This window comes from Pinus tabuliformis, chromosome 8 (assembly GCF_031772625.1).
Source record: "Pinus tabuliformis cultivar Carrire ecotype Pingquan chromosome 8, CPIR1, whole genome shotgun sequence".
NCBI classification, from domain to species: Eukaryota; Viridiplantae; Streptophyta; class Pinopsida; order Pinales; family Pinaceae; genus Pinus; species Pinus tabuliformis.
In genome coordinates this window covers 525,717,666-525,733,053 of record NC_142294.1, presented here as the reverse complement: position 1 = coordinate 525,733,053, position 15,388 = coordinate 525,717,666, and the positions used below count along the sequence as shown (strand labels likewise).

Sequence of the window (15,388 nt, the reverse complement as noted above, 5' to 3'; positions counted from 1 at the left end):
ACGACCAAAAAAACATTAATACCTCAAGACCCGTTCGACCTCTCAAGACTCTTTCCTTATCTATGCCCCAAGTGAGGCATTCCTTATTTCGCCTTCCCTCCCGATCTGTGAAAAATATATCAGGATTATCTTTCCCAATCTCCAATATCCATTTTGGCAGGGTAATGTTCACATCATCGCCCACATTCCCACCACATTCATGAAATGACATAACCACCTGATGATAGAGATGACATCACAAAAAATATGATTAGAAAACACCAAAACCTATGCAACTTACATGTAATGACCCACCTACAATTACAAATAGAATGTGAAAATTAGCATGCATATGATAGTTACATATGCATGCATCGCATGCACTGCACTAGTATATGTGTTAACTAATTATGAAAAGTCCAATAAATGAATTATTGAGATACTGAATAAATACCAAACTCGACAGAATATAATGTATATATTAAGATGGGTTACTTACTATGTAAACCACCATTAACATATTATCCAAAATAAAAGTAAATACAAAGTGTTATACAAAATAGAAAGTAACTATAATATTATGAATTATATTAACCAAATAAGAACTATAGCATAATATTATATTAATTATTGTTAATTATTAAGTATAATAATGAAATTATATATTTTGTATTAATTACAATATAAAGGAATTTAAGGAAATATAATAAATATAATTAAAGGGACATAGGACATAAATGTTTGTACAAACTATAACCTTTTAAATAAAGCCTATGGATTAAACTTGTCGACTAAGCATATCCTTTAAAGGTGAATAACCTACTCAATCAAATCTTATCAAATAACATAAGGTTAAAATGGATTGAAGAACATGCTGAGTTCCACGTAACAGGACACTGAGACAGTGAAAGGGAAGAAAGACGGTGATTCTGAGAGATATAAGGAGTGCGGCTTAGAAGGGGGTCTGGTCTTTGGAGGAAGTGCAAGGAGGAATTTTGGGGAAATTGACAGAGAGACAGTAGGAAATTCTCAGAGTGTTGCTAATAGAAAGCATTCTGAGCTCAATTGTTCTTGAAGTTTTGGGCACGAGGGCCAGAGTACCTCGAAATTGAAGTACTTTGGAGCTGGACACTGAAGTTGTGATCAGTTTGGCAGGGAGGTTTTGGTCGTTTTGGTAACACAGCGGGAGCAAGAGTCGCTGCAAAGCACACAGTGCGAGCGAGAGTAGCAGCAGACCAGACAGGTTGGTACTCAATATAAGAATTGACAAATTATGTATTAAAATTACATATACTGGTATTTTGTGAGCAAAATTTTGTTAAACCCTGTTAAATTTTGGATTTAGAGCTCCAAAGTTTCAAATTTAGGGCTTCACAGTTATTCTGAACATGAATTTGTTAAACCCTGTTATATTCTGAATTTAGGACCCTTACATTACGGAATAGCACAACATCGTTTATCCAATGAAAACAGCAACAAAGAAAACTGGAGAGAATAACTTTGTGATGTCACTATAAGTTAAACTGCTTTCACAGGTGCATCAAGCAATTAAGGATCAATCTATGATTATGCATCCAATTCACCAACAACGCTTAAATCAGCATTCACAGTAGAAACCCACAGCAATTAAAACTGTGGTACAAACTTTGATCAATTCAAAATCCAGAAATGGTCCTTTTATTGCTTAAAACCTTAATGCATGGCCTCAAAATTTTACAACAACTGTTTTCAGAGAAGAAAACTTTAGATTGAAATTATACCCAGTTTATTTGGCAACATCAGTTTTTAGCCTGTAAGCTCCAACTTAGCAAGCACTAGTGGATGAAATCTGGCAACAAAATATAGAATTCTTTGTGCAAATAAAAAGGAACTATTTTGCAAGTCCCTTCTCAAAACAAGATTCAAAGTTGAGACCTCTTCTATAAAACATCAGTGACTAAGGAGGAAACAAAGGTAAAGTGAGTCATCTATTGTTGGCAGGAGACAAATCAATGAGGAGAAGAGGACAATGATGGCCCAGGGGCAGGAGCCTGGCTCAGCTCACCCCACTGCTCTTGATCTGTGCATTTTGTCTATCACCAAGGGCATAAATCTTCAGACAATCCACCGTTTGAAGGTATGGTCTCCTCCAGGCAAAGTAAATCCAGAGAACACAACCGTTTTCAAGAGTTCATCCCTTTACACTCTGCTCATAACAGAGATCTTATTTCCGTCAATGAAGATCAGAAATCCCAGGTTAGATCATTGTGTCCTTGCCTTGCTACCACCTTTACTGCTTGTAATGGAAACCCAGATAACATTCCTGTGCTGCTCAGCCCATCTGTGGTGGAATCTATAAGGGAGAAATCTGTGATGGGGGTAGAAGATCTATAATGGTGAGACGAGGAGGTCGAGAAGGCTCAAAAGGCTGCTGGTCAACTGCCACATGCTCAAGAATAGGCAGCTAACACTTTCTAAGAACTCTGGATGAATGGGTGTTCAAGCTAGATCACAGTATACAGACGATGCATTTGTTTAGGTCAACAGAGTCCCTATCATGCAGCGACCAAACATGTGTCTCCAGATCTAGATCACAGGCTTAACAAGACTGCCCAGATCAAAAATCCAGTCCCAAACACAGCAGATCAACTTTAGGTGATTTTGATCCCGCTCGAAGAGGATTCTGAGTTTACTATGAACAGTGATTCTGGATTTTCTGAGCAAAGGAAATATCAATGGAGGTGAATCATGGGCAAATTTGAAAAGAAACATCTGGTTCGGTCTCTTGCTGGGTGCATTATAGTGATGGACAGAAATTTAGCAGCAGGCCATTTGTATTATTCATCATGTATCTTTTTTTCCAAATCAGCTTATAGAAGTTTAGAACATGTGCTCTGCAATATTGTCTCAGACTCTCAAGCAAACAGGGAGAGCCTACAGGGCTTACTTCAGTGGCTTGAAATATCTGTACCTTACCTTGTGCACATGGGCCTTTGGACCTTCCTAAAGTCCAAATGCAAGGGATGGCCCTCACAGGCAAATGGATGATATTTGCAGTGGAAGGGGATGCTCCTTGGAAGGTCTTATTGCATCACCAAATTTAACAATCTCATCATACCAGAGAGATTAAAGGTTCCTTTCAGCTCTTCGACATTATTGGCAATGAAAAGGTGTAACATCCCCAGAACTTAACCCCACTGATATTGTAACTGTAATTAATTATGCTATTGATCGCTATATGGGCACATAAATGTAAATGGGCAAAAGACCCAGAATAACTGTAATTATAATTCAATGTCAGCTGATGAAGAGGTGAAGCCTTGATACAGACCAAGAGAAGCCATGAGGAGGAGCAAAGCCAACAAGGGGGTTTGGAGAATTAATATTTGCCAAAGAATCAATGGCTGTGCCAAAGGATCATGAGACATGAGATTGTCAAACTTTCCCCAAGAAAATATCTAGTGCAAGGTGTGGAAATAACTTCCTTATTTATGGATGTAGTGGGGGTTGTACTCCAACTATCTTATCCATGATGTGGGACACTAGTACAAAACTCCCTAAAGGTATGGACTGCATACCCTCTATTTTGGAGACTTCTGAGCACTCACTTAATCCCATCAAATGAAGAAACCAAAGAAAAGAGGACCAGGAGAGAGAGAGAGAGAAAAGAGTGCAAGACGAGCAGGAGGAGGAGGCATTCTCTAGGAGAAAGAAAGCTCTTGTGGAACGGCGTGCATAGAGCAAATAGAAGCAGTCATGCGCATAAATGAGGAATCAAGAAGAGACGAGCAAGAGGGGGAAGCGATCTCTTGAGAAGAGGAAGCACTCGTGTGCAAGCATAAAGCTAAGCAGAGAGACAAGAGAAGGCTCTTGTGTGCACTAGGCGAAAACCCTATGCATGAAACGAGGAGACCATGTAGAGAGGAGGGCATAGAGAAAATAAGAGACTATCACTCATGGGAGTGCAAGAACACAGCAAAAAGGCACATAAGCAAGAAAGAAACTAATGAGATGATTGGATGAAGATTGGCTTCAGAACTCCAACTCATATTGATGAGCAAACTTTCCTCATGGTTTCCGGGTCTGCTCAGCTACAAGAAAGATTGCAGTGTCGCTGAGCCTATGGTGAGTTAGAACGTGCCTCACCCTTCATCGGTTGCAGGCATCATTTGTTTGTAATAAAATAAGTGCCCTTGACGACTTAAATCTGTAATGTAAACCATAATGAATGAAAAGGAAATTATGCTAATACACTATGTACCTATGAGCTCACCTGTTGAATGGATAAATCTAGTCTTAATGGTTGTGATAGTTGTGTAATGTTCATATGTCAGCTTGTGTATCTTTATGTGCTCTTATGATGTGTCTGAGAAGGATAGGACCAATAGAGTTAATGTCATGTTTGTTGTCTATGTCCCTGGATGCTACAGGATTGACTAAATAAGAAGTAAGGATGAGAAGACCAGGGAAGTGACCCCTCAGTCACTTGGATGGCCTTGATGGCTAGTTAGTTGTAGGAGATCTCAAGGAGTTTCATCAGTAAGTTTGGTCTACCATAGACAAGCCAAAGGACCCCTATGTTTGTTGTAGAGATTAAAAGGTCTCATCGGTGTACTAGACTTGGAATCAAGGGCAATAGCCTTAACAAAAAGGTGAGGACCCAAATGAGAGATGTCTTCACAGAACATTCATGATCTGATGACAAGTTTTAGAGAGTCCACTGAAGAACTCTTGAGTCGGTTGGATAGTATGTTGAAGAGCTTGATGTAGACTGGTGAGGTTCTTGGTGAATGTGTTGGCCTTAAACTAGACCAGCTAGAGGATTTAGCAGCAATGCTGTATGCCTATTTCAACAGATGATCAATGGGAAGGTCTCCTTAGTTGGCAGAAGAGGTTTGAAGGCCTCAAAAGAGGCAAATTGTGTGCAATGGCCTATTTGGCTTCATGCAGGGAGTTGACTGGTTACTGGTTGAAAGATGGAGCATACAACTACTTTCTATTGAAATTCGAGTACAAGCTAGAATTTCTAATCATGATAATTACTTGCGACTGATATATATATGTTTACTTTTAGCATTCTCTTTGTTCAATTATGTCATCAAGCAATTATACATATAATTATGCAAGAAAGTAGAGACGCAGTGCAAGGCTTTCCCCTTGGAGGGGTTTTTCCCTGGCTTGGAGCCTATATTTTGTGTCCATTGTCTTTTATAATCTTCATAGTTTATGCTTTTGATAATTGTTTGATGAAGAGAATCTATAAAGAACAATAAAGAAACTAACTAAAGTTCACAAACAATTATTAAGGACAAGGAGAATTGTTTAAAAGGTTGTCATGCTAGATTCTCCAACAGAAAGCCCCCTTGTCCATCAAGAAATCTCCAACACCAAACTCAACATTAAATTAGAATATTAAATGTTTTCCATGGGCACAAAACCCCATCAATTTGGGTACAAAGGCCACACACTCATAAAATCACACTTTATAAGTGTTTCTCTCTCACAAGCCTAGCACCAAGGGCATGTGAGAGTACCTTCTAAATTCCTAATGCTACCCAATTTCAACAGGGTGGATAAGAGAAGCACAGCATATCGTCAAAGTGCACAGAGAGTATTGGGTACATTACAGAATTTCTCCACATTTCTTGTCAATAACCGTGCATCTCTACATTTTGATAGAGCTTAGGAGAATAAGAATTTCACATGTAGAGTAGCAACTGTAACAAACACCTCGCCAGAAAATAAACAGCTTGTAATAATTTTTGCCATGTGGCAATGTTGAACACTGCCAGGTGAATAACTATTTATGCTAAAGATCATGGCAGTATTTCATAGCATAACACTATCTTTGTTGCTAGGTTTGGCCCATGATATACAGAATTATGTTTTCCCCTTTGTTTGCTACTGATTTAACTTTTGATAATAATGCCTTTAGAAATGGGATGTATGTAATTTGGTTTAGTATACATATCAATCACTACAGGAGGGAAAAATAATCATATACACCACTGAAGTATGTCTCCACTGAAGTTTAGGAAGTAGTGCCATGATCTCAGACATTAGCTGTCATAAAAGGGGGCACATGTCAATCACCATCATGGAGGGGTATCTAGAGATGCAAATAGGTAACATATTAAAGGTCATGAATAAAATATGCTTTCCAGAGGACACAAGCTTTGTAAAAAAAACAGGTCATATCTATTTTCAGATTTCTCATGAATGGTGAAGCCCATCTGAAGTGAATATAAAACATGCCTGAATTCCAAGAAACAAACTTCTCTACTGGCATTGTAAGATAACTATCCGAGTTTATATCCCTGTGATTTTCCCTTCAATGTGGAGCATTAGACACCAAAATGATGTTGTCATGCTTAAGGAAAATCTAGAACACTTCCATCCAAGAATTGTGATAAATGAACACTTTACTTGAAGCAAAGGCAAGACATCGCTTATCTCGAGGAAAAAATGATGTTTACCTGCAGTTTAAGCTTTGTTTTGCGCAAAATATTGAATAGTTCCCTGTAGCCAGACCAATTATACTTCTGGGGATTATCACCCTCAACTATACCCCACCAGCAATCTACCATCACGCCATCAACATTTGCAGATTTCAAGGTTCTCAACTGTTTTGTCAATGTTTCTGGATCTACCAATTCACATTTCTCATTGATAATTCCAAGCTGACATTACAAAAATTATAAATAGATACATTAGGAATAGATTAGTCTAATTAATAATCACATGATACATGAACCAATAATTAAATCAACATGATTTTTTGTGTTATGTCGTTCTATTTTAACTCGAACTATTAGGAAACTCACTGGCAGCATCACATATACTGGAATACATGGAGTTCCTGCAAAATCACGTTCTGGCTCCTTTGGGGGTAACTCTTTCACCTGTAATGTTGGCATGTTAGAGTGGAATTTAAATGCCTGCATAAAATAAACTCAAATTCTTCCAAATAAAGCAATGGCATCATATTAAAAGCATAAAAAGATGCATAATAATGGCTGATAGAATCCTGATATGCCCAAAGGGTCACTCATTTCTTATGTCAAACCAAAGGACATTCTCTGCTAAAAAAGTTAATTTTCAAATGCTTTACTATTTTAAAATACCGCAGGGTAACATAAGGAACATCTGACTAAACTCTGTTTTTTTCCAGCAGAATTTGTACCTTGCAGGACAACGGAAAGCTAATCAGGTTGGAATTTAAAATGTAATTTATGGACAAAAAGGTTGTTATGAGCTAGTTAACCTAACAGTTCCACATGCCTAACTGTGAAGATCAGACTTATCTACATCAAGATGCAAGTTGTTAAAATATTTAGACTTAGTAGTTAGTTAAGATCAACTTAGTCATATAATACGCCAGTTTTGATCCCCGGTTCAATGTTTTGTATATATATGATGAATGGGAATGGCCATACGCCAGTTGATGTAATTTGTAAATAAACATTGAATAGTAATCAAAAAAAGTACATCAGCCATTGCAGAAGAGAAAGGCAAAAAAAACGGGGTTATGCCTCAACAAGAGGGGAACGACAAAGGCGCTCCGAAGGTTAAGAAAACGACCTTAGTAAGGAAGTGTTACCTCCTAGGTCATTGTTACCTACCAAAAGTGGTTAACCCTATAGGAGAAAATTGTTCTTCTATCTTGGACAGCCAGCCAGCCAGCAGCCCTATACATTGCTCAATTATGATGATATGCCACATTCCTCTGGCATTTGCACGGGTCATACACCTCTCACCATCTAGTATTCCTATTCAATAAAGGTGGATCACCACTCGGCAAGTACTTTAACCACTTAGCAATCAAGTGTTTTTACTTAGTGTTTTGGCCATTCTAACATGGATAAAGGGGTGACTTGTATGATTGACCGATCTTGATTGTAAACTTGTTCTCTCACCTTACCAGGGGGGTTTGCCTTTAGCCCTAGTCCATTGGGACCTCCTCTAAAGCCTTAGGGTTATAGGAGGGGCACTACTTGGAAAACTTGGATTGAAGTAGCATGTCCATAATCATCCCATACATAACATCTTTCATCATTCCCTTGATTTCACATCCATCCTTTGGGTTTACTTATGATTGATTCAATAGGATTCAGCACCTTCACATCCAAATCCTTCAGTCAAGGCTGAAAAACTTTTCCTTGGAGGTTGATGCAGCTAAAAGAAAGATAAAAGCATAAGATGGCCATAACAAAAGAAAAGAAAAATGTTAAAATGCAGAAGATGGTCAGGACATAATTACTAATTAGCACATGGGCAAAAACCTAGCATGAGCTCTACCCCCTTCATTAGCCATCACCTGGTTCCTGAGCGCTAGATGCTCCATGACATAATAAAGGAACTCTTTGATGTCCCAATCCCAATGAGCGAGAAACTAACTCATCCTTAAGGGTTAATAAAAGCGATATCATTAAAAGCAAGCTTGGAAACCTGAGCTATGCTCCATATCAAAGCATTATAAAAAAGAAGTAAAAGGTGCATCAAAGGGGTGGAAAAAGCAAGCCAAAGAAAGGAGTAACTCATGCCTCCACGATTTCTCCCTCCATACATCTCTACAATCAAGATGATGGACCTCCGTCAACTAGTTTCATGGCTATGGTACTTAGACATGAAGTTTTTCCCCTTTGTTGCCATTATTATCACTAACACCTATAAATTGAAGAGTTGACCTTGGAGTCTAGACATGTCACCCCCCTTAGAGGCTGGAAGCACTTAATAGCGTTAATAAACTAACCACCTCTAACAAGGTACAAACAATTTTACGAGACTTGGCCTAGTTAGATATTTGAAGGTGATCTCAGTTTGAAGTTTGACTATGCCCTTAACAATTAAGTATGGTCTACTATGTTGCATTTATGGTCATTGTCTCTAATGGGTGGTTTCTTTCACATGATTTTAAGATGGTTTTGCCAAGTGGTTCTTCACAGGGCAACAGAGGCCCTATGGGCACACTCACTTTATGCTTACTCCACAAGATGCCCAGGTTGTAATTCACTTCTAAAGAGTAGTGATGACCTTGAGATGCAGCGTTGCCTCTCCACAACAAAGCATTAGGCATTTTGATGATTCCAATAGTTTATTAACACCTCATAGCACCTGCAAATGCTAAAATGTTGAACTCACTTTACTTAGTGCTGGAGATTCTTAATAATGTACCCAGTGGACCCAGCATGCCCCCAAGTTGGCCTTGACATTGTTTGATGGGCATGCTTCGATTTGGAGTCCAGATGATGATGATTATCCCTATTGCGTACTTTTTGTCAAAGTTCCAAGGAAGCAGATATGCCAAATTTTTTCAAAAGATCGGATCATCAATCATCAATCTATTGAGTCTTTGTAAACCCATTCTACAAATTTGTAATGTAAATGATGCTAGTAAGACCGTGTATGTATGTAACAACCTAGGTAAGCCTATTATTTTGGCAAGAATTTCGTCCTAGGAGGTTTCTTGTCTCACTGATTCATTTGTGTTACTAAACATGGATGGTCTGCATAGTTTTTCCCTCCAACCTCACCCCAAAGCTGGAGTGGAATTATTCGTCAAAGTCTTAGGTGAGTCCTAGTGTTTTAGTCGAGTCTTATGCAAAAGTGATCTAGGAATAATTTAAGCTAATTTTCTAAATTATTTTATTACAAATCACATGGTCTACTAGATCATATGGTGTCGTAGAATTGGGTGTGCAATTTGAGGGTCTATACCAAACAGGTGTTCCCCCATTGAGGGTTGAAATATAAAAAATATTTTAGTGCATGATCCCTCATACTTAGACACCATGGCTAAAATATTAGACGGTGGAAAAAATATTAAATCCCCTCAAGCGTCAATTAATTAATTTTTCTGACAAAAAATAAATAAATCCTAAGTCAAAAAATTAATTAATTAGAGTCAAAGTTAGAGTCTTAGAAAAAATAAATTCTCCAAGTGGAAATATTCGTGGGTATCAAAGAAATTAATTTTTGGAGTCCTCCACCAAGGAAATATTGGAAATTTCAAAAAAATTGGACCCTTGCACCTTGGTGGTTAAATCAAAGTCATTTTTTTGAGGAAATTAGCTCAAAATAATTATTTTGAGCTGATAAAAATGGGTTTAATGACAAATTTGAAAATTCCTCAAAAATAATTATTTCAACGGTGGAGATTAAAAGATGATCAAATATTTTTCGACGACCGAAATTATTTTGACAAGAATCAAGCCAACTAGCCATTATTTTTCTACTTGGAGGGTTTATCTATAAATAGAGAGTCATTTGTGTCTCAAGTCATTTGATATTTGGCTAATGTAATTCTACAGAAAAGTTGATGTAATGTTATTGTCCCGCTGGGAACATTTTTTTGAATCATAATAAAGACTTTGGGGTGCAGTTCATGGTGTCTTTTGTCTACTGATTTGTGGTATGTGCTAGGTACGAGCATTCCTATATTGTGTTTAAATTTTAATTAAATCGTTATTTCATTGTAGATGATAGGAACACTCTATTGATAAGTCTTGGGCCTATCTTAGATGATCTGATCCATTGTTCTTCTAACGGTTTAGACGTGAAGAACTATATAGTGTTTGCAGGTTCCCCATTTCTTGGGCTCCAAGTTCACAATCTGCGAACATAGGCTGACCTTGTTTGGACTTCAAATATTTTTATAGTTTGTCTAATTTCGCTAAGGTTGTAGCTTGCATCTATTCTTCAAAGTACACTTAGTCATTTATCCAAAAAATTCTAAAAAAAATATTTCTCAAATTCCTTTCAAAAGCATTGTATATTTGTACATTTGTAAATAATTTGTATAATATATTTTGTAAATTATTTTCTAACTGGGGTTTTGGGTATTTGTGAATAGGCCCTTGAGAGTAAGATCTAACCTCTAAATTTATTTGTTTATTTATTTATTTATTTATTGCAGAGCCAGCCATTGAAGAATTTGCAGCAAACTGAAGATCTGAAGCAAATAAAAGTTTTCAAAGTCAGGGTTTCAAGTTTTAGGGCTCCTAAGCCCGGATCTACCCTCTCCAAGGCCAGCATCATCCTCTTCTTCGCCAACATCAACCCTTCTAGGGCCTACATCACCCTTTTGAGGCTCCCTGAGGCCAGCGTTAGCCTCCTTCCCTTTGTTCCCTCCTTGTGGCCATGCGTCACCTTTTTTGTCCCTTCTAGGGCTAGCCGTAGCCTCTAGGCCACTTGGCTTGCCCTCTTTCCCTTGGTCACAAGCCTTGTGGGCCTCTCCTAGCCTTTGGCCCTCCTTCGTCCTCCGCTAGCCCCCTCCTCCTCTCGACTCCCTCCATCCTCCCTTCTCTCCCTTCTCCTCCCTCCTCTCTTCCTCTTCTCCCTAACCGTAGCCCTCCAAGGGCTTACGGCCCCCATTTTCGGCCTTCTTACCCTAGTTCATGACCCTTGTGGGGTCCACAGCATCCCTATAGGGTTGTATTCCTTGAGACACCAGGCCTTCTTGGCCTTCCTCCTACTCCTTTGCCTCTTCCGTGGCCTTCAAAGCCTTTTCTTCCTCAACGCTAGCCCTCTAGGGCCTAGCGTTGGCCTATTTTGACCCTAATTTGCCCTCTCTTCCATCTTTGTGGGTAACTCTGATTTTGAGACTAATTTCTTGGTGTGTTTTGCAAAGACATTGGCCCTAAATTTGTGTTTTCAAGTGGCCTAATCATTTGACAAAATTTTGGCAAGTTGGACAAAGTCTTCCACAAGACCTTGGGCCTAGGGTTTTCTCTCTAAACCCTCATTTTATCTTTTGCTCTGCTTTAGCTGTAATAAATTCTTTGTAGCGGTGAATTACATGCCCTAAAATCTTATCTAAGTGGTCTAGAGTCTAAACACCCTAATAATTTCATGTTAAAATTTTGCTAGTGTTTTTGGCTATTTGGGCATAAAATTTCTAGCATAGATCTATTCATTTCCTTGCTGGAATATCTCTGCATAACTAACTAGATCATATCTGATATAAGTTTGAAGATCACATCTTAAAAGGCTTAAAGGTCTAAATTTTAAAATTTGGAATTTTTTGGGCACACTTTGCCAAGTTACTACACTAATAGTACATCATTTGCGTAATTTTGTTACTGTTGTAATATGTGATTCCAGATCTGATATATTCTAAATATTGCATCCTAAGTGGGCTAAAATTTATAAGTTTACATTGGCGAGTAATTAGGCTACTCATTGGCCATTTTCTGTTTCATATGCTTGTTAATTCCTTGCTTTGAAGTGACATACTAACTGTTGTCCTATGCTTCATCATAAGTAGCTCTTTTATGATTAAATTGCCTCACGGAGGTATATATTGTTAAGTTCTAACAATTGCTTGTCTTGTGTTAAATTTGAAGGATTGTTAACTTAGCACTAAAATCACTCAAACATCCAAGCTCTGAATCTCCTAATCTTGGTGATAGTCTAAGTTACTTTTGGCATTAAGATCTAATTGGCATTTTGGTTGAAGCATTGTTGAGAAAATTGTTGAATAAGTGCTCTAAACTAAGTTCATAATCTCGTGCTCTTTCACCATCTTAAGAAGCTTTGGTAATTCTGTTGTATGTCTTGAACAATTGGCATGTTAAGTTTTATTTTAATTGAGCATCTTTCAATATTGGAAATGTCTAAGAACATTATCTTGGCACAAGATTGTTGATTGTCGAATATTTTGAGTAATTGGCATCTTGTGGATTTGATATTGGCACTAAATTACCGACACTTCCTTGGTTATAAGATTGCATTTATTTTACAAGTACTCTTGTCTTTAAAGATTCATCATAACTTAAAGTAATTAAGCAAATCTTAAGCCAAGAGTTCACCCATAACCATTGCATCAGCATTCTAGGCTTAGCTTGCACTAATAAATTACCTCCAAGCATAAGCTTGGTTGATAGGTTCCTAGGACAAACCTTTCTCATCTAGCTTGAGGGATTCAGACCCTTTTTAGTGGTTAACACAGTGACCTTGCAGTCGTCAAAGCCACAGTCTCTGCAACGTCGGAGGCACTGGGTGGTTGGAACACAGGGGGAGGTATCGTTAATCAAGCCTTCGCTTACTTCCCGTTGGCTTCCATCCCACAACCTACTCTAAAGACTGGTCTCAAAACAGTTAAGGGGAAGGTTCCATCAAGACTAGGCGTATAACTTAAAAGTAACCAAGATCTTTGCATTACATCTAGATCTTAGAATTTGCATCTCATATAAGTTAGTGAAGCATCTAAGCAACGGTTGTACATTCGATTACTTGGTCCTAATTTATAATAAGCAAGAGTTTTGACTGCATAAGGCACTAGTCTCATTTCTAAATCTAATTGAATCCTTAAGTCTTGCTAAATTTAACCAAGTAGCTAGGCCACTCAACTGCGTCTCCCGAAAAAGTTGGTTCCCAACTTGTCTTTCATCATATTGTTTCCATAGGGACTACCCCACATAGCTGTTGATTTCTGGTAGCATCGGATGTGCGCTTAGCCTCAAAATTTGTAGGGAGGCTAGGACACATATATTTCACAATACCCAGAAATCGTTTTGGGAAATTCCACCCGGAGACAGTTTTATTAAAATAATTAATTTTTTTAATGGGTGTCTAAGTCTAAACTTAGGAAATTAAATTAATTAAAGGGTATTAATCAAACTAGGGGTGAAATTTCTAGAAGAAGATAAGGATCAAGCCAAAATGATCTAAGCCATTGATTAGAATATAATCTGGGTCGTTGGTCCTCAACGAGAAGATTACAAGAAGAGGCTTGATGGGCATTTGGAAGACATATCGATTGAGAGATCAAAGATCGAATTTCTAAAGAGAGCAGTGCAGCAGTTGCCAAAGAGAGTTCGAAGAGATTTATTGCAGTGAGGGGCAGGGATAGTATTCGGAGGGAATTTTTCTTGGTCCGAAGAGTACAAGGCAGAGAGGGCAGAGATACGTCCAAAGAAGCTGACACTGGGCCATGCAAAGCTACGTTGTGGCAGCGCAAAGCTTTAGAGGGAGATCAAAAATATGCTGAGGAACAGTCGGGGTCTAGTGCCGAAGCCGGGGTGTGAGTCCAGGAGACCTGAGAGCTGAAGTTTCCAGCCAGCAGAGCATCAGAAGGAGGTGCAGCGCAATCCCGGCTACAGTGATGCAGTGACTGCATGGGAGTGATGCAGTGACTGCGTGGAAGTGACGCAGAACTGCGCAGAGGCTCATCTCCAATGCAGATCAGTGTCGGTTCTTCCAGTGACAGGGTGAGATCATCTCACTGTTATTTTTGCCCAGTTTCTCTCTGTATCGGATAGCCAGTTGGGCATCCAACGAATTGTACTCAGTTACTACTGCTTAATAATACAAACCCTCAGTTGTTGCACTAGTTTTCCCGCATTGGATTTTTCCAGGGACATTTGTCCAAAAATAACGGAGCCATGTGTTGTGTATTTCTTTCTTGCTCAATTTCTTGTATTTTAAAGTAGTGAAGGTTGTAGTGTATTGGTTTCGATATTTACCGTAGAACACAGTAAATAATTTGTTCAGTCATTCAACAAATAGAACAAACTTAAGCAGTTGTTGTAGTAGTGATTTGGGTTTCCCGAATTTTCACATGGTATCAGAGTTGCAGGTGAAGCAAGAGAGCAGAGCTGGAAGAGCCCACTGCTGAAGAGGAGGGAAGTCGAAGTGTTGCATAGGCAACAAATCGAATCCCCAGAGGGATTGCATAGTCCAGGCCAGGAGGGAAAAAAAATTCGAGGAAGGTCTCTCTTTGAGTGAGTCGACAGAGAGAAAGACTTCCAGATCGAAGTTTGCCAGTGTCAGAGGGAGCAGCTTAGAGGATTCAGTGCAAAGCAGTTGTTTGGTGTGACACAAATTTCTGCAGTAGTTGCTGGGGCAAAAAAAACGTCAGAAGGAAGAAGAGAAACATTGTTGAGGGAATTTCTTCCTCAGAGAATTCCTAGCCAGGGAATTTGATTTCTCTAGTGCTGAGCAGTAGAAGAGATGATCAAATCTACTAACTCTAGCAGGGAGTGCGTAGGCTAGTCCAATGCTGCGCAGAAGAGAGAGGAGGCAGTTCGACATTTCATTGGCAAAGATGGCAGCTAATGGGTTGCGAGATCAGGATCGGTTGGAGGGTGCATCCAACTATGTGACCTGGAAGGCAAGGATCTCATGCCTTCTGGATGAGCACGATCTCAAAACCTACGTCGACAGTGCGGTGGTTGTACCCACGAATCCAGATCTACTCAAGAAGTACAAGGCCAAGATGGCAAAGGCCAAGAGGATCATCCTCGACGGAGTGAGAGATCACATAGTATGTCACATTGCCAGCAAGGATACTACCAGGCAAATGTGGGAAGCATTGGCCACACTATACGAAGGATCTTCTGAGCAGCGAAAGATGTACTTGGAGCAGAAATGAGATCCACACAGATGCAGAAGGGAAACACATAGATCCTTTCCTAATGAAGCTTCAGGA

The 15,388-nt window shown here is 38.9% G+C and overlaps 1 protein-coding gene across 3 annotated transcripts in view; it reads right to left on the bottom strand.

Annotated features, from left to right (window-relative positions):
• LOC149236472 (beta-amylase 2, chloroplastic-like) overlaps nucleotides 1-15,388 on the bottom strand; it is a 336,854-nt gene that overhangs the window by 301,562 nt on the left and 19,904 nt on the right. For all 3 annotated transcript variants that reach the window (XM_089372392.1, XM_089372394.1, XM_089372393.1), the window contains exons 2-4: nucleotides 6,783-6,860; nucleotides 6,435-6,638; nucleotides 23-217 (exon numbers count right to left, since the gene is read on the bottom strand). In XM_089372392.1, the coding sequence (XP_089228518.1) occupies nucleotides 23-217; nucleotides 6,435-6,638; nucleotides 6,783-6,860 (477 nt within the window). The remainder of the gene's footprint in view (nucleotides 1-22; nucleotides 218-6,434; nucleotides 6,639-6,782; nucleotides 6,861-15,388) is intronic.